This window comes from Capra hircus, chromosome 3 (assembly GCF_001704415.2).
Source record: "Capra hircus breed San Clemente chromosome 3, ASM170441v1, whole genome shotgun sequence".
Classification (NCBI taxonomy): Eukaryota; Metazoa; Chordata; class Mammalia; order Artiodactyla; family Bovidae; genus Capra; species Capra hircus.
In genome coordinates, this window is record NC_030810.1 from 36,986,970 (window position 1) to 37,006,171 (window position 19,202).

Below are 19,202 nucleotides of genomic sequence, written 5' to 3' on the forward strand. Positions count from 1 at the left end.
TTTGCCATCTTATGTTATTCGTAGCTTTATCTTTTTATGTCACCTTTCCCCTTTCTGGACTCTTTTAGGTTGTGATTCATTAATACCAGTTTAGAGGCACAGGGCTGGCCCTTTTACCCACCTACCATCTGATTTTCAAGATACGTAGACTCTAATGCTGCCTCTACCTCTTAATGATTTTGAATCCTTACGCAAATAGCTTGACTTTCTATTGATCTCCTTCTTCTGAAAACAAGGGTGCTTATTGTACGTACCTCATCAATGGTGAGAGAAGGAATTGAAGTAATGTGTGCATTCTTAGCACAAGGTCTTGCATAAAGACAGTGCTCACTGAAAATCAGTGATGGCTGTTTTCAACTCCTCCCACCTACCTGTCTTTGTTTTGTGATTTCCTAAAATACAAGAGTTAGTACTGTCCTGTAATCACAGATACTTTAGTGTATGTAAAGTTTGTTTTTATGGCTCCTGTGGGCAGAGACCAAATCTTAAAATTATTTTGTATCTCTAGGTGTTTTTATTCTTTACTGAGCATATAAGAAATGTTTAGTAAATCATTGATTGTTGATGATGATTTTTTTTAATGTTTATCTTGCTATTTGTATTTCAAGAAAGGGACTCAAGTACCACACTTTGTGATTTTTGCAGTCTTTACTAAAACTAAATGTGGGCAATAGCTTACCTCAAAAGGTTGATAAAAATGCCGTTAATCTAATCTTACGGTGTGTGTAAATCACCAGCTCAGCTTGCTGACTCTGTGCTACCATCCGTCATGCTTTACCACAATGGGTAAACAACAGCTTTGAATTATGCTGAATGTCAACCTTGCTGGCCATTAGTTGATTGCTTTCTATTCTGTAAATACCATAGTTATGCAGAATTGATTGTATCAAAGTGATATATATATATCAGGTTGGCATATAATATCTTATCTACTTTTGGTGCCTTGAAATTTATATAAACTTGGGTTTTAAAATTACATGTGGTTTCTTAAAATCTGGCTCTCTTTTCCATCTGTCTCTTTCTCATTTATCTCAATACACTCTTAGGTTCTTAAACCCTCTCTGGTTAGGCAGCTCAGCCAAAATTCTAATGCTCATTAATCAGTGAAGGTATTAAATGCCCCAGTAAAACATCAATCATATTGTATTAACCATTGTGACTTTACTTTTTATTGGAAAGTATAGTTTTCTTTTTAAATGTATCATTTCCTCACATCAGACTGATATAAACAGAAGTTCATTGATCCAAAATATTCCCCCTTATTTCAAGTTCTATAATTCAAGAACCAAGAAATTGTTCCCTTGTTTACATTCAATCTACCATGTCCTTCAGGGACAGTTTGAGATCTAGTCCAGCCCTAATTTTAAAATGTTTTTGTATTAGCCATGGTGCCTTACTCTTCCATAATAGATGAGTGTCATGACCACCAGCTTTGATTCTGTTATGTGGATTTTCTTAAACCGGTCACTCAAAATTATATTTGTAGGAATGATATCAGTTCAGTTCAGTCACTCAGTCATGTCCGACTCTTTGTGACCCCATGAATTGCAGCACGCCAGGCCTCCCTGTCCATCACCAACTCCCGGAGTTCACCCAAACTCATGTCTGTTGAGTCGGTGATGCCATCCAGCCATCTCATCCTCTGTCGTCCCCTTCTCTATTTTATTTACTAAGATCATTCAAAGATTTTAGAAGTAGACTTCGTAAAGTCTTACAGCTTTGTTTAGAAAGAGTGTCAAGGGAAGGCCACTCAAAGATAGATTATCGATTCATTATGTATTGAGCAAGCATTTATTGAGTGTCTGCTATGAGCCATGCAATGTTTTGGGTTGAGGGGATGACCATGGTAAACTCTATGATAGCCCACATCAGTGTAGCCCAGAAGCCAGGCATTTTGTTAATTGCCAAGGCCACAAAGAAAAAGAAGATAATTCTTGAGTCTTAGAAGTTTAGACTATTTGGAAAAGATAAGTCAAATGAAAATAACTTATGTGTGTGTGCTCAGTTGCTCAGCCGTGTCTGACTCTTTGCGACCCCCATGGACTGTAGCCCCAGCCAGGCTCCTCTCTCCATGGGATTCCCCAGGCAAGAATACTGGAGTGGGTTGCCATTCCCTTCTCCAGGGTTTCCTCCTGACCCAGGGATTGAACCTGCATCTCCTGCATTGGCAGGCAGATTCTTTACCAAAGCACCACCTGGGAGGCATGAAAATAATACAATGATATAAATAGTGTAAAAGCAGAAGATTGGAGCAGCTTTTTCTGCGTAGTCCACTCATTGATACTCTATCGTTTAGCTTCCTACGATTGTAAATGGCAGTGACTCTCCCTGAAAGGGGGGAGCTTGGAATAGCGGGGTATAGGAGTGTGAAGCCAGGGAAAGTAACAAGGATCTGTGTACTGTGGACAGTTGTGCACGCCTGCTTCCTCCAGGATCAGGGGTTCATTGTTTCAACTCTGATTTTCCCCTGTTTTTAGACTTACATGAGTCCCAAAGACTTGGATTTTTTTCAACTTACTTTTCTAGTTAAATTGTTCTTGAAAACTTCTAGGAGCCAAAAGAAGTGGTATCTCTGTGTCCTGTCTTAGCCTCTCTCTGTGTTGGTATCTTTCTCTCTCTCCTTGTAATTATAAATTCAGGTGTTGCTACTGAAATGTCTTATAAGCTTTGACTTTGTGTGATGTTTTCATATTTTCTTAAATTGCATATTTTTCCTTTTATGCTTCTAATGGGATGACAAAGAACTCATTTTAGTATAAGAGGTCAGTGTTAATACTTTGAATGAAACAGATACTTTAACTTAAAAAAAGAAACTATATGAACAGTCTGGTTTTTTTCAGTGCTTTAATTTTCATGAAGATTTTATATTAAGTATATGTGCCCCAGTGCATGCTCCTTTTAAAAATATTAAAAACAAAAACTGTGCATGCCAAAAAGTATCCTCAGTTTGAGGAGAAGCAAAGAGATTGTGGATGTGTTCATTCTTTTCAGTATTGAAAGGAGAGTGTTTTGAAGCATTTATGTTCCTTGTTATTTCAGGCTGAATACAGTGTAGATGTCAATACCGAAGAAGATGATGATGGGGAATTAGCACTGTGGTCTTCTGAAGTCAAGATTGTTGAACTAGTGAAAGATCATAAAGGCTTGGGATTCAGCATTTTGGATTACCAGGTATAAGAACCTGTATAGAATTTTTTGAAGCAATTAGTTGGTATTAAAGTTATATGAAGTAGTAATTGTTTTAAGCTCCCACTGACTTAGGCAAAACTGAGTTGTTTAATGTAAAATGCAACTGTCCAAAGGCAGGGTATTGTAATTTTTATTGTTACCTTGAAAGTTGATAAATCCCTTAGTTAATAAAATGCTAGATGATATAATAACTGGACAATAAGGGAAGTGATAGTTTTATACCCATGGATGCTTTTAGAGACTGGAACTTGATGAATTTTTTTATATGGAGGTTTTTTTTCCCTCCAACTTTATTGAGATATATTTCACATACCATAAAATTCACCCATTTAAAGCATACAGTTCGGCTGTTTTTAGTATATTCAAGTTGTGCTACCTTCACCACAGTCTAATTTAAGAATATTTTCATCACCCCAGAAAAAAAACCTATACATATTAGCAGTCATTGCCAATTCTCACTCTCCTCTCCCTTCCTTTCACAGGAAGGTTTTTAACTAAGTAGAACTGTTCTTGGTAAAATTTATATTTATATTTAATATAGAACATATAATATTTATGTATTTGTATGCCTCCTAATTATAACTACAGTAAAGTTACTGATGCATTTGGGGTAGGGAGAACAATGTCATAATAAGACATTTATATGTTATACCAGTTTACCAGTTAAAGTATTTTTAGACCATCTGATTATCATGGGGAATTAAAACTATTGGCAAGAAATCTCTTCACTTTTAAGATGCATATTTTAATACATTAGTGCTGCCGAAACACATTGTGGTTTAATAAAGCAAAATGTACTCTATCAAAGCACATAAAATGCCAAGTGATATAAAAATCAATTTTTTTTTTAAATAAGGCAATCGGGAATAGATGGAAAGAAAAATACTTTGAGAATTATGTAAGAACATTAAATTCCATATTTTGGCAGTGTGATTTAAGATTACTGAAATAGATTATGTCTATTTTATTTTTGCTGGCATATTTCTGTGCCAGATAACCCTCTTTATTATTGGAAGTTCTCTTTGGAATATTATTGAATTGTGAGTTGTTGATTCTAAATAATGCATATTTTGAGAAATCTTTATCAAGAAATATTAATACTATAAGATTCTAGAAGTTTATATGTTAGTTAATATTAGGGTATATAAAATAAATGGCTGATACTTTTTCCTCTTCATTGGTGCCTAGTACAGATGGTAGGTGATTGATAAATATTTGCATAATGATCAAGTAACATTTAGGTTAGATGAAATTAACTGGGACTGAATGAACACATTCAGTTGTCTTTATTGTTGTTGTTAACATGTTGATAGTTGTGATTTAGTTTAGAAAACCCCTTTCAGATGTGGTCTTAGATATTCAGCTGTATTTCCACTATTATTGGAATCTATATGTTTTTGCATTCTTATAATGATTGCTCTTACCCATTTAAAAATGTTATCTGCCAGTTTTATATTTAGAATATTGCACTTTAGAGAAATGCTTCAGAAATTAAAGAAAACTCAAAAATGTCAGTAGAAGATGGAAAGAAAAACTTGATAGTCTTTAACAGTTTAATCCCTAGCTAAGAGAAAAATTCTTTTAATCAGTTCTGAGCTTTACACACACACGCGTATAGTATAGTATATATATGTGTGTGTATTATATATGTATATGAGTCAGTGCTTAACACCTTTCATTGTATTCATTTAGGTATGTGTTGTAACAACCTTTTTTTTTTTTTGATTTTATTTTTATTTGCAAAATTCTAGGTACCCCCGCATCCCATCTTCCTCACAATCACCATTATACATATAGATGTTTATTTCTGCACAGATTATATAAAGTAATTTTATGGCAAAAGAAATGTTAGATATTCTTGCTTTTGTGCTTATGGGAGAACTGATTGAATAAAAATTTCATTTTCTAAATGCTACTGTGATTCACATTAAAGGGCTCAGCATATTTATTTCTACAGCTAAACCTTGGAAGAAAAAGCATTGTCTTAAGTTGAATGTTTTTCTTAAGTCAGTCTTAAATACGCTTATAGTTGTACACAGTACGGTTTCACCATTTGTCAGCTGTATGTAGAACTTTGACATTTAGATGGCATATAAACACAATTTAAAATTTGGTTTTGAGCAAGTTAATTAATCAGTTGTACCATCCCTTGTTGATAATTAGGTAATAAATTCTAAAGTTCAAAAATATTTTTTGCAGGGCCAGGTGAAAGTTTAGCAAAAGCCATGAGAGGCCACGTTCCTGGTTATTATTGAATTTGATGCTTCATGTATAAATTGATTAGGCAAGCTGAATAGGGCTGATGCTGATCTTCACCCCCAACTCCAGGCTTAGCATATTTCAAATAAGAAGTGCTATAGGAATATCTTAACCACAGAGAGAATACTTTAGTAGAGCGGGAGAGCTTCCAGGTTGTAAAGGACCTGCATTAGCAGTATTGAAGAGATTGAAAAGTTAGTTTGGAATTTTAAGTTACCCATGTTTCTCACTAATGAGTTTTTCTCTAGAAAAATAAGAACTTCCTCAAAAGCCTGACAAAATTAGATACAATATCTAATTTGTAGGTGTTTTTACAATGTCTTTATGTATAAAATGAGGATAATATTTGGCTCAAACAATTGTTTTGGACTAAGTAAATTAATATGTGAAGAAGTGGGAAATGTTATATTTATTTTGGAAATGTCAGTGTTATTAGTAATCATCTAATTTAGAAAACAAGTACAAAAATTCTTGATACTGTCCTCATACTATAGTGTAACAGGGACCATACTACAGTATTTTTGTATTCTATCAATTTTAACAGTCTAGTTACTAGATTCAAGAAGCTGATGAGTAGATACCTTTGTAAGGACTTCCCTGGTGGCTCAAACGGGAAAGCATCTGCCTACCATTCGGGAGACCTGGGTTCAATCCCTGGGTTGGGAAGATCTCCTGGAGAAGGAAATGGCAACCCACTCCAGTATTCTTGCCTGGAAAATCCCATGGACAGAGGAGCCTGGTGGGCTACAGTCCATGGGGTTGAAAAGAGTCGGACACGACTGAGCGACTTCACTTTCACTTTACCTTTGTTTTGGACTGTAGCCTATCAGGCTCCTCCGTCCATGGGATTTTCCAGGCAAGACTGCTGGAGTGGATTGCCATTTCCTTCTCCAAACCTTTGTTTAGTGAAGTTTAAATTTAAGCATAAAATTATGTTCTGAAATGCAGCCAATGCTTGATGACCCATATGTGAATTACCCAATTGTGGTTATAGCCCAGAAATTTACTTTTTACCTAAATTGAGCCAAACCTTAGGAAGAGATAAGTGAGCAGACAAAGGATCTTGAATTGGCCTTGGAATTATGGGGTGACAATCTGGACAGGGAATTCAGTGAGTCACCAGTGATAGAAGTTGTGTAGCTGAGCAGAGAAAAGAAGCAGGTCTCTGTACTTCAGTGAAAGAGCTGAATCTGATACACAGTTCTACAGCTGAGTCATATGGCCAAAGAGGAAAGTATGGCAATTCATTTTCATGAAAAGTATTTTAAATAGACTGGGGCGAAGGAAGAGGAGAAAGCAACACAGAAGACTCCGTAAATGTAACTCAGGTTGTAAGTCTCCTCATTAAATTCAGGGTAAAGTGATTGTAGCTTTTTTGGCTGTGATTTGAATGGAAGTAGGACATTTGTTAGTCTCATGTATGTCTAGATATTGCTTCATGTCATGGTTACTTAAATTCTGGCCCGGTGTGTGTACCATATTGAAGGAGTCCTTTGTCACATAACATCATGCCTTATAGGATTGTGTTATAGAAAACAATGATGTGCACTGTTTGTCAAGGACATGAATGTTATGGCTCAACTGTGTGCTGTTTCTAAGCAATATAGAATTCTTCAGAAATTTGGTTGTAAGTTTTTAGAGTATATATATATATATATATATATATATATATATTTCTTTTTTTGCCAAAGATAAGTAGATTACATACTGTGCCCTACTTATCTTTGTCTTGATTCCCCGTTACTGATATGTATTATCTTTATTCTTGGAAATATAACTAATGCTAATATTGATATTGGGCTTCCCTCATAGCTCAGTTGGTAAAGAATCTGTCTGCAATGCAGGAGACCCTGGCTGGATTCCTGGGTCAGGAAGATACCCTGGAGAAGGGATAGGCTACCCACTCCAGTATTCTTGGGCTTCCCTTGTGGCTTAACTGGTAAAGAATCTGCCTGCAATGTGGGAGACCTGGGTATGATCCCTAGGTTGGGAAGATCCCTGGAGAAGGGAAAGGCTAAATTTAATAAATTGCAGGATAAATTTAATAAATTTATCTTCCTGTTTTTTCCAGCTTGCTAAACAGTTTTGTATCTTAAAGACAAGCTGCTAGATAGTATTCTCGTTTTCAATGGTTATATGAAAGTTTACTAAGTATTAAAAATTAATAGAGTGTGCTTATATGCACTGTGTAAAAGCTAGTGTTTATTGCTTCAAATGAAAATGATTACAAATTTAAGAATCCTAAATTAGTGCAAGTAATTTGTTGTGGAATAATGTTCAATAATGAAGCAATTATTAGGTAGTCTGAGAGCCTGTAATTTTTAATTTCTACCAAAAAGCTTGAGATAAATTTGGAAGTGTGTGGATTTTACCTTCAGTTGACCTTATAAATTAAACATTGCAAGTGGATATTTTCTGGTGTTTTGATTTATGTTGAACTTTAAATAACCTCTCATGATTATAATTCACTGGAAATGTTTGACGTTAGCCAATTTTTGAACATTAGCCATGATATTGCCATTCTTGATACTTTTGAATTTCAGTGATTTAGCAGGTAAAATTTATTAACCAATAATTCTCGTCCCTCCTACATCCCATTCCTCAGTTCTCTCACTTCCTGATATGGAAACCAAATTCAATTTTTGCCAAAGCAGATATTTTTGAAGGGCTTTGGGTTTATCTCAGATACTGAGAGAAAGGAAAATAGAAAGCATGATAGCACAGCCATTGAGAGGTAATTCATACGTAAATTCATACATAAATACTGTTAGTAACACTTGAAGAACTCGTTTGAAAGACCAAAGATTGCTGATTTTTTTAAAAAAATTGTAAAAAATATAACTCCCTATAAAAATTAACAGTGATTATTTTTTCTTAGAAGAAATGGGTTATAAAACTTAAATAGTATAAATATGAATATAAAATATTGTGGTACTGCTGAGTCTCGGATATATTATTCCTTAGTATATGTGAGAAAAACCTAGTGTGCAGTTTTTACCTGACTTACTCTATTAGATGGAATTCTTAAAAATTTTTTGAAAATTATTGGAAGGGAGTCTATACATTTCATGTATGTTTTTTTTTCTTATGTGTTCAACATAATAACATTTGGTACATATTAAAAGTGTTTTAAAAATAAGTAATATATACATAGTGTATAAAAATTCAAAGGTACGTAATGCTATCCTGTGATGGGTACTTCTGACCATATCTTATGATATGTATCCATCCTGTGATATGTATCCACAAGTATCCTGTGATGGATACTTCTGACCATAATCCCTCATTTTTATGTCCCAGATAAAAACTCCTGATTTTCTTGTCTGTCCTTCCAGAGATATTTATACAGGTACAATTATATAGTGGTAGTTTTCTGATAGTTTAATATTTTTTAATTTTTAATTTTTAAAAATGCATAAATAGAATATGTCATACAATCTTGCAATACATTGCTTTCCCCCCTTCCATTATATATTCTTGAATTTTGGTATTTATGTGCTAAGTCGCTTCAGTTGCCTCTCACTCTTTGTGACCCTATGGACTGTAGTCCACCTTTCTCCTCTGTCCATGGGATTCTCTAGGCAAGAATACTGGAATGGGTTCCCATTCCCTCCTTCAGGGGATTTTCCTGACCCTGGGATCAAACACTTGTCTCTCGAGTCTCTTGCATTGGCAGGTAGGTTCTTTACTGCTAATACCACCTGGGAAGCCCCTAGAGCTACCTTATATTTTTAAATGCCTGCATACTATATTATTGCTGTTGTGTAATAAGTTATTTAACCAAGCTCCTGTACTCAGTTGAGGGGTATTTCAAATGAGACTGTAGTGGATATCCTTATCATACTCTTTTATAAAAAATATGCAAGTAAATCTTGTGACAAACTCCTAGAAGAGGAATTGCTCATCAAAAGAGCATTCATCTCTTAAATTTTGGTACATTTTTACCAAACTGCTTGAACATAAATGTTTGTGAGACCCATGTACTTAGACCACTTAAAATTGATATCTTCTGTAATTTCTTTGTTTAAATAATTTTCTGAAAGATAAAGTGTAAGTAGGTGCATAATTCATGGGTTTGCTAATGGTTTTCCACAATATAGACAGATTAAGTAATAGCAATATATAACTATCAACTTTGTTTTAACTGTATATTGTCAGTAATTAATTTATTGACCTTTATAGCTAAGAGATGGAGAAAGGAATGGCAACCCACTCCAGTATTCTTGCCTGGAGAATTCCAGGGACAGAGGAGCCTGGCAGACTACAATACATGGGGTTGCAAAGAATCAGACACGACTGAGCAACTAACACTTTCACTTACTTTCACGTGTAGCTAAGAGAAGACATAAACTATTTATATTCAGACTATGATATTAGTGCACCAAAATCTATTTCTACTTTTCCTACCACTTTTAATCTTGTTATCAGAAGCTGGACTTTTAAAATGGAAGAAATTAAGCCTTAATATTTGCAACAAGAGTTGAGATTTTTGAGGGGCTTCCCTGTAGCTCAGCAGGTGAGATTTTGGGTGAATGCTGCTATCATTACATAGTCTTTAGTAACTTGTAGAAGCCCAGTATCTTTATGTTCATGCCAATAGATTAGTTTATAGAATCTGGGGTATAGAATTTGATAGATAGATATTGATATAATTTAAACATGTAGTAGTACCTATATTAGTAACATTAAAAAGCCAGGTTCAAACCTGTACTGTTTCCAGAATCTAAAATATTCAGGATGGAAATGTATTGTAAGTTGTTATACAGTTCCATTTTAATGCTCAAGGAATCTTATAACGTGTACCAGGATCTGGTTTTGTTTTATTTTATTTTTTCTTTTTCTTTCTGTTTTTATCTTTCTTTTTTTTTTAAAAGGAACTCTGGGTCTTATTCATCCATGTAGGATTAAGATATTGGTACTAGGTAAAATGCAGTCAGTCTGCTCCTAATGGTAGTATCCGTGTTCTTGGAAATATCAATATATCCCATAGCCTACTGTTGAACAAACCATGCAGCTGCATTTAAAGGTCACTTTTGCTCAGTGGAACTTAGGACTGATAAAGACCCAATCTTTGCTCATCCCTGATCCCTATCCACATTTATTTTTATTAACATCAAAGTACTGTAATCTCCAGTGCCAACTGGGCTGAAGATTTCTTTTCACAGAGGATTTGCTTCCTTCCCCTCTATGGGAAAGTTCCATATCCTTTAAATCATTTTAAGCTGCTTCATTTGAAAAATAATTCTTCATAGTGTGTTCATGGAGTGGATTGATTGTGGCTACTGGGGAAATTCTCTCATGGCTTAAAGATTGCTTTTCAAGCCTGCGAAGTGGGTGAATGAAGGGAGGCCACTCCTGGTGTGTGGAGTTTGTAGTGTGCTCAGGATGATGACTGACTCGCAAACACCACAGTGCAGCAAGACTAAAGGCATCAGGAGACCAGAAGCCACTTAATCAGAGATCAAAGAGGCTGTGTGTATATCAGCTTGAAACCCAGATAGTACAGATCAAAAGCTTGCCTTAGCAAGGCAGCTGCAGGGGGATGAGGTTAGCAGGAGGCCTTAAAGATCTTAAGTCAGGCCTGATGTTGAACTTTGCGGGAATTTCATGGCTCCTCTGGAATATGAATTTGGCAAAAAATCCCATTGTGTCTAATGGGGGAGAGAGAGAATAGAGGGCAGGCAGCAAATGCTTCTCAGCTGGATGGTGCTTTCTCATAGGGTCGCTCTCCTTTTCATAAATGTTTCTTAAAGACTGTTTCTGCATTGCTGAGGAGGAAGAGATTCTGAAAATGATACATTTGTTATATTACCTTTAATGAGTATTCTAGAAATGACTGAATGATAAATATTAGTGTTTATGGAACAACTGCGGAAAGCTAAAATATAGACATAAAGGTGCTCAGGTTTACTGCAATACCTGGTAAATATTTCTTTTCTATGAAATGCTCAAGATATTCCAGGAAGTCAGTTACTGTCAGTCTGGCTTTGCATCTCTGTGTCCCATGTAACTAAAAACAGAACAATAACTTTTTTTTTTTCCTAAAGCGGAGTTTGTCTAAAGAGAAAACTCAGCCTCTAGAGGTGTTTCATCACCAGTCTACCTCTACGTGTGGGTGTGTTTGGAAAGTTCCGCTGGATTCTGATGTCAGTGTTGAGAACTATGCTAGTAGATGAAAGTCATAGCCCTTCCTAGAGTGTGACAGAAGGATGGAATCAGATCCTCCAACAGGTATTACGAACCTGTTTTCCTAAGGCATGGTGGTTTCTACTGCGCTGCCCTGTTTGCGGGCGTCATTTGGAGCTGGGCAATGATCCAGAGAAGCCATGCTTTCCCAGTGAGGGCTGGACAGTGGTGTTGCCTCCTTCTGGTACCAAAAGCCTAATTTGTTAATGAGGCGTGAAAGGAGATCGTCTGCCTGATCTTGACATACCTCTTTCTAGGGCTCAAGTTTCACTTACGGCAGTTCCCACCGTGTTTTACTTTAATTAGGTATTATGTTCACCAGTATGCCACTGTGAACATAGCATCAGAAAGGACCGGGATTTGCCTTCTGGCTATGACACCCTCCTAGGACTTCGGACAAGCCTGTTAATCTTTTTTATATAATAATCTCTAAAATAGAAATAATATTTGCCTTTTAAAGCTGTAAAAACTAAATAAAAGATGTATATAAATGCCTACGCTTTTCTGGATATAAAATAATGTGTTCCTAGTTACTGAAAAATGATGACAATGATTCATATTAAAGTCTAGGCATAGACTTGCTATACTTATTATTCATTATCTCCTTCCAAAAATTATTATTCATTTATGAACTGGTATGGGGATATAAAGATGAAAGGATCCACTTCCTTTCAAGATCTTATTTAACAAAAGTATATGGGGCATCTCCTATGCTAGGCATTGTTCCAGACGCTGGGAATATAGAAATATACAAAATAGGTAAGAGACCCTGTGTCTTTACGGAGTTTAAATTCAACTAGGAGTAAAGAGACAGTGGATAAATAATTGTATGTTAAAATAGAATGAAAGAAACAGACTTTGGGACACTTCTCTATAACACATTATGATTTTACCAGTGGTAAGAGGCTTTGTGATAATTGTTTCTTAGGATCCAGAGAGGCCTCATGGGGAACTGAGGAACACTTTGTACACAAACAGGTAGTAGACACAGGAACGCCCTGGAATTGATAACTTGGCCCTGATTTCATGTCTGTTTTCTTTAGTAACTGTGAACTGTTTAATATCTATCTAAACTTTCATGTTTTATTCCTTTTAATGAAAAAAATCCTTTGAGAAAATTTCTAATATTTATTAGATATGGCTACCATTTCACATGGTGATAATAATAGCCAGTAATTATGTACTGCTTACACATACTGGTTTAATTATCCCTGTAGCTCAGATTGTAAAGAATCTGCCTGCAATGCAGGAGACCTGGGTTCAATCCCTGGGTCAGGAAGATCCTCTGGAGAAGGGACTGGCAATCCACTCCAGCATTCTTGCCTGGAGAACCCCACGGATAGAGGAGCCTGACAGATTACAGTTTGTGGGGTCACAAAAAGTCGGACACGACTAAGCGACTAAGCCACCCACCCACCCATAGCACCTTGAGGCACATCCTACAATCATCCTCACTTTATAGATGAGGACCTTGATGACAGGAGGCTAAGGAATTTGCTCAGGATCATCCAGTTAGTAAGCAGGGGAGCTGGGCTCCCAAGTCTGTGGTCCAGCAGCGTGAAAGTATGGCTTTCAGACCGGAAGCAACACCGATTCTTCATAATTGTGGCTTCAGTGAAAGATGATAAAAATGTCCAATTCTCTTTCTAGAGAGGAACATTTAGTACGGTCCCACAAGGTTGACTTCACATTTCCCTGAATCCTGTCGTCTCTCGCTCTTCCTCCTCTTACCTAGCCGAAGCTCTTCAAAGACCCAGTGGCCATTTCACTGCCAGAGAGTAGAAACTGTACATGTTTTACCTTGTGTTTCCTAGTAGGACTCCTTACCGTTTCTCTGGTGTGGTTTCAAAGTTGGCAAAGTTTTGTTCTTCATATCCCAGAGTGCTGGTTGCCCTTTCAAGGACTGAAAAAAAAAATTACAGAATCTTTCCTAAAGAATGGAAAGCATCTTGTGTCCTTTGATGGTGGTTGTCAGAGAAGCTCACAGGGTAGAGATGGTTCCTGTCTTTCAGTATCTGCTTTAAGAGGGAGTGAGGACTAAGGAACCCATGCTGCCTTGAGCCTCCCTTCAGGTACAGAGGTCTGTGTATCTGGAGAGTAGGAGGTCAACACTTCACTGTCGTGTATTAACATGTAAGTGTATTATCAGGGATGGTTTAGCAAGAGCCTCCCTTCAGGTGCAGAGGTCTGCATATCTGGAGACTGTGAGGTCAACACTTCGTTGTCATGTATTAAAATGTAAGGGTAATTAATACCAGGGATGATTTAGCAATTGATAGCACTGTTGGTCTAAAGCACACATGCTCAGTTGAATTTAGAAGGCAGTAATTGTTAACTCCTCAAACACATATGTCCAATCAACTTCTTTTCCATCATCTTCCTGGTAAACAATAATAAAAGGAGTTATAGCAAGAATAAGAGTAAAAGCACTTATGAAGTGATTACTGTGGGTTTTCCAAGTACTTAATCATGCCTTATCTCATTTAATGCCTTAAATAACTCTACAAAATCTGTATTATTGCCATTTCCACTTACAATGAGAAACTCAAGTCTCAGAGATTAAACAGCTTGAACAGTATCACTCAGCTGGTATCTGTAACTGTTTAGCTTGAGCTGAGAGTAATTTGTTTGGAAAATTAAAATAAATTTCAAAACTAATTCTTTAAAAAAGCTTTTAAAAGTTTTCTGTGTCTATACTTTTCCGGCATCATAATAACTTTCAACTAATATAGTTTTTCTCTAGAAGATAATGGGATATCAGTTTCAGTTTAGTTCAGTTCAGTCGCTCAGTCATGTCTGACTCTTTGTGACCCCATGGACTGTAGCACGCCAGGCTTCCCTGTCCATCACCACTCCAGAAGCCTGCTCAAACTCATGTCCATCGAGGGATATATCTTATTTATGCATTCATTTTCTTCTAAAATTTTTTTCCTTCTAAAAATTCATTTTCTTGTAAAAATTTTCTTAAAAAAATTTAGATATTTTAGATAATATACATAACATATAATACACATAACATAAAATTTACCACCTTCATTTTTAAGTGTGCAGTTCAGTTGTATTAGGTATATATACATTTCAACTGTTACTTTAAAAATATTTTAATATATTTATTAATTTATTTTGGCTGGGCTGGGTGTTCATTTCCGTGTGGACCTTTTTCCTAGTGTGCTGAGCAGGGGCTGTTCTCTAGTTTCAGTGCATGGGTTCTCACTGTGGTGATTTCTCTTGTTTCAGGCATGGGCTCTAGGGTGCCTGGGGTTTAGTAGCTGTGGCACGTGGCCTCAGTAGTAGTGGCTCCCCAGCTTTAGAGCACAGGCTTAATAGTTGTGGCACATGGCCTTAGTTGCTCTGTGGCATGGGAGATCTTCCCAGATCAGGGATCAAATCTGTGTCTCTTGCATTGGTGGGCAGATGTAATGTAGTTAAAATAGAGGGTGGGACTTTGTCCTTGAGTACTACCATCAGCCTGGTGGAATCCCAGCCATTTCGACCAAGTGATGGTGGGGCTTTGAGATAAAGGACAGCTGTGTGGTTCATTTTGTTTTGTTTTCCTTACAAATAGTAAAATTCCTGGGCCAGAAGTGAATAGTAAATATGTAAACAATTACAGCATGATATAAAATTTTCAAAAGATGAGATATCCAGAGACAATATTTAGTATTCAAGGAGAATATCAACTAGGAGATTAAGAAGGGGAAAAGGTAAAGTCATGGGACTCTGTTTGAATCAATTAAATTGTAATGATGTTTAAAATAGATTTTTAAAATGTGAAACTATACAGAATAAAATGATGTGCAAGCCTATGTATTTTTTCCTCTACTTTAGATTATATGTTGATCTTTTAGCAAGTTTCTCTGTCCACTTCTCTTCTATTGTGTTTTTAATTGCCTTGTCTGCTGTACTTACTGTGCTGCTCAGGGACTGTTTCATTCTACGTATGATGCGTGGAAAAATCTATTCTTAATGCCTAAGAGTATTTAGGAGGTAATAAGACACAAGGAGCCAGGAACCATATCAGTTTAATTTATCTCGAGTGCACTGAAAGTATTTTGTGGGCACTTATATTTTGAATGTGATGGTATTGTGGTAATTGGTATGATTAGTGTACAACTTGGCTATATTATAAAATAGTACAAAATGGGGTTAGATTCTGATAAGATAGCATAGTCATTATTCATTAGAATCATTTAGTTATTGCCTTGCATTCACTATTAATCCATTTCTTTCTCTTTCCTAAAAGTAAATGCTTAGCTTATTGGTCAAGTCAGAAGATGCTCTTTTAGTGTAATTAATTACCTCCTGTTATCTTAAACCAGAACTGATTTTAATTCAACTAATAGTCTCTAACATGTCTTTTGTTGCTATCAAGAAATGGCCAAAAAAAGTTGTTTTAATATTCATCTTATAAAAAAGAGCACATGTAAATATTTTGTTGTATCTTTTGTTTTGATGGTGGAATACTCAAGGAAGTTAGAGATTGTGTAGCTAAGCAGCATTTTTATGAGTCCTTTAAAGACATTAGTAACTCCATTTGTTCCATGTTTGTGACCAAAGTGTAGTCTTTTTCATTGCTGATGCTGTGTTTTGAATTAACTTCTGTCATTCCCTACTTTTTATAGTGGTTTTGTGACTGTTTTGGTAAAAATTAGTAACAAATTTGACTCAAGCTATTCTGTCAAATTTAGTTATAGGATTTGGGAGTTGGGGAAATGGATCACAACTGTCACGTATCCAACTTTCTCATTTTACAATTAAGGAAACTGACACAGAAATCAAGAACTTGTGAAATTGTACAGTCAGGCTGGGGGCTCAAAACTTGTTGCTTGACTTCTAATCCACACCCATTCTACCACTAGCGGATTGAATGGCTGTTTTCACTGTCTTCTCTTTATCTATATTTTCTTCTTTTTAGAAGAATGTTTGGATTCCTGTTTCCTGACTGACATCGGTCACTGGAAATTTTAATTCACGCCAGTTGTGCATCAGAGCTCCTACAGATCGCTCTTTTTTCATCAAGATCTACACATCTCTGTGTGTCTGTGCGTGTGTAAAAGAACCTTTGCTTTGCCCTTCTTTACACTCAATTTCTTCTTCTGCCTACCTCTACTATGAAATAGCTGGCTCTCTTGTTTTTAATGTTCTTCTATGTTCTCCATTTCAGTAACTTCCTTGAGATTTAGCTGTTAACTCACTTATATTTTAACTTACTACTCTTTGGTTCAAAAAATTATTACCACATTTAAGAATATAGTCTTCAAACCTAGAACAAATTCATAGAGACAGAAAAAAGAATAGTGGTTACCAGGAACTGGGTATTGAGTGGCCAGCGGTTGGGGAGAGTGGGGGAATAGAAACTCATTTAATGGGCATGGCGTTTTTCAGTTTGGGAAGATAAAAGCGTTCTGGGGTTGGATAGTGGTGACAGTAGTTACAGCCATGTGGATGTGCTTGCCACTGAACTGTACAGTTAAAAATGGTTAAAATGGTAAATTTTCTGTTATGTATTTCATTCATAGTGTTTATTTATTTTTGGCTGTGCTGGGTCTTCGTGGCTGCAGGGGCTATTCCCTGCTGTGGTGCACAGCCTTCTCTGCAGCGGCTCTCTTGTTGCAGAGTGCAGGCTCTCTTGTTGCAGAGCGTAGGCTCTAGGCATGCGGGCCTCAGTAGTTGCTGCATGTGGGTGGGTAGCTGTTGCTCCCAGGCTGTAGAGCACAGGCTCAACAGCTGTGGCACATGGGCTTAGTTTCTCTGCAGCGTGTGGGATCTTCCTAGACCAGGGATCAAACCCATTTCCCCTGCGTTGGCAGGCAGATTCTTTACTATTGAGCCACCAGGGAAGCCCTATGTTGTATATTTCAACGCAACAAAAAGTAATAAGTCAAAAAAGAAATGAGTATACCCTTCAAGAAACAAATATTGGTCTCCTTGCTACTTTCATAGTTTTCTCTCAGTTGACCATTATTTAGTTGGAGCAATTCTCTTATCAAATAGTCTGTGCTAGCTGCCTTGTGTTATCCAGAAATTAATGTATGTAGAGACTTCCAAATAATCCTTGAAAACACAATTCCTCACCCTAATGTGAGTAACTGTTTATGGAGTAAAATTCAGTAGCCTGATTCTGTAATAATGTCACCACAATATTGAATTCATTGGTTGGGAGCTCTGGTTCATAGAGCACTTTGTGTCTCACAGTTGTCTGAAGTTGTTTTCCTGGTCATTCTTTGGAATCACTTCCTTTTGGTGAAGGACTCCTGTAAAAGAGGAGAACAGGTGATTTGGTGTGGTGAACTACCAGCATAGAGCTTTAGTGACGTTGAATTAAGGGACCGTGTTTTCCTCTCATGAGTTTACTATAGGCCAGATTTATATTTCATTTTACCTAGTTGACAATAAGCGTGAACATTATCTCAGGTAAATAATTTATACCCAACTTTTTACCCGAAATAAACTATGGACTATGTCTTTGCCATCCTATTGTGGTCTCTACATTCTTATTCCATTATTTAATGTTTTAAAAAATCTGATCCATCACCTAGGGTGGATTTTTCAAACAAGAAGAACAACCTCAGATTTAGCCTTTGTTTTGCATTCGTGTAGTTAAGTCACTGTTACACCTTGATTTTTGTTTTCCTTCATTGGAGTAGTATCGCAAACATGTAAAAGATGAATGCCAGAAGTGTCCTTGGTTTATATGTCTTATTCCTGCTTTTCTGAAAACTGCCTCTTCCTGAGGCATTGGCCAGTTATTCACTGTGAGCACTTTTCTTCCCGCTTGTTTCCTCTCTTTTTTATGCGACGTTTCCTGCTCCGTGCCTTTCCACTGAGTTTGCCTTGGTTGCTTCCTTGTGTCTGTTGTTTTAATTTTGGAGCGGCTTTAAGGATAGAGCTCCCTACATCTTCTGCTTGATACCCTTGTCTCTGAGAAAGCCCAGTTCCAACTGAACCACCCCTGTAAAGTGCTGTCGTTTATGTGAACTCCAGTCTCTTTGCTCTAGGGGAATGTATACAAATATTCATATAATACATTTTTACAGACACTTCAAAACTTTGAATTCCATCCATTTGGTCATAATGGTTGTCACATGTTTGTATGTATTCACCTGTAAATGTTCTTAGCTCACCGAAGGAATGGATTCTTGAGAACCTAAGTGTAAATTAATATTGGCAAGGTACTTCTTTGGTGGTCCACTGGTTAAGAATCTGCCTTGCAACACAAGGGACACAGGTTGGGGCACTAACATCTCACATGCTGCGAGCAGCTAAGCTTGCCTGCTGCAACTACTGACGCCTGCGTGCTTTGGAGCCTGCATGCCACAACTTGAGAGACCCGGCACCACAAGTAGAGTGTATGTGGGCCACAGTGAAGATCCCACATGCTGCAGCCAAGACTCGACAGAGTCAAAGAAAATAAATAAAAAATGAAATCAGCAAGCGCATGTTTTAACTGTCTATGTAGGCTGCTGTACATTCTGTGCGCTCTAACTTTCGACTAAGTACCAACATATAAACCTCTGGTGGTCAAGTGTGGTATTTAAGGGGCTCAGTTTTATACTCTTTAGCAAGGT

General features: G+C 36.7%; 1 protein-coding gene across 3 annotated transcripts in view; it reads left to right on the forward strand.

Annotated features, from left to right (window-relative positions):
• Nucleotides 1–19,202, forward strand: part of PATJ (PATJ, crumbs cell polarity complex component) — a 386,097-nt gene that overhangs the window by 86,333 nt on the left and 280,562 nt on the right. For all 3 annotated transcript variants that reach the window (XM_018044918.1, XM_018044920.1, XM_018044927.1), the window contains exon 17: nucleotides 3,040–3,171. In XM_018044918.1, coding sequence (XP_017900407.1) covers nucleotides 3,040–3,171 — 132 coding nt within the window. The remainder of the gene's footprint in view (nucleotides 1–3,039; nucleotides 3,172–19,202) is intronic.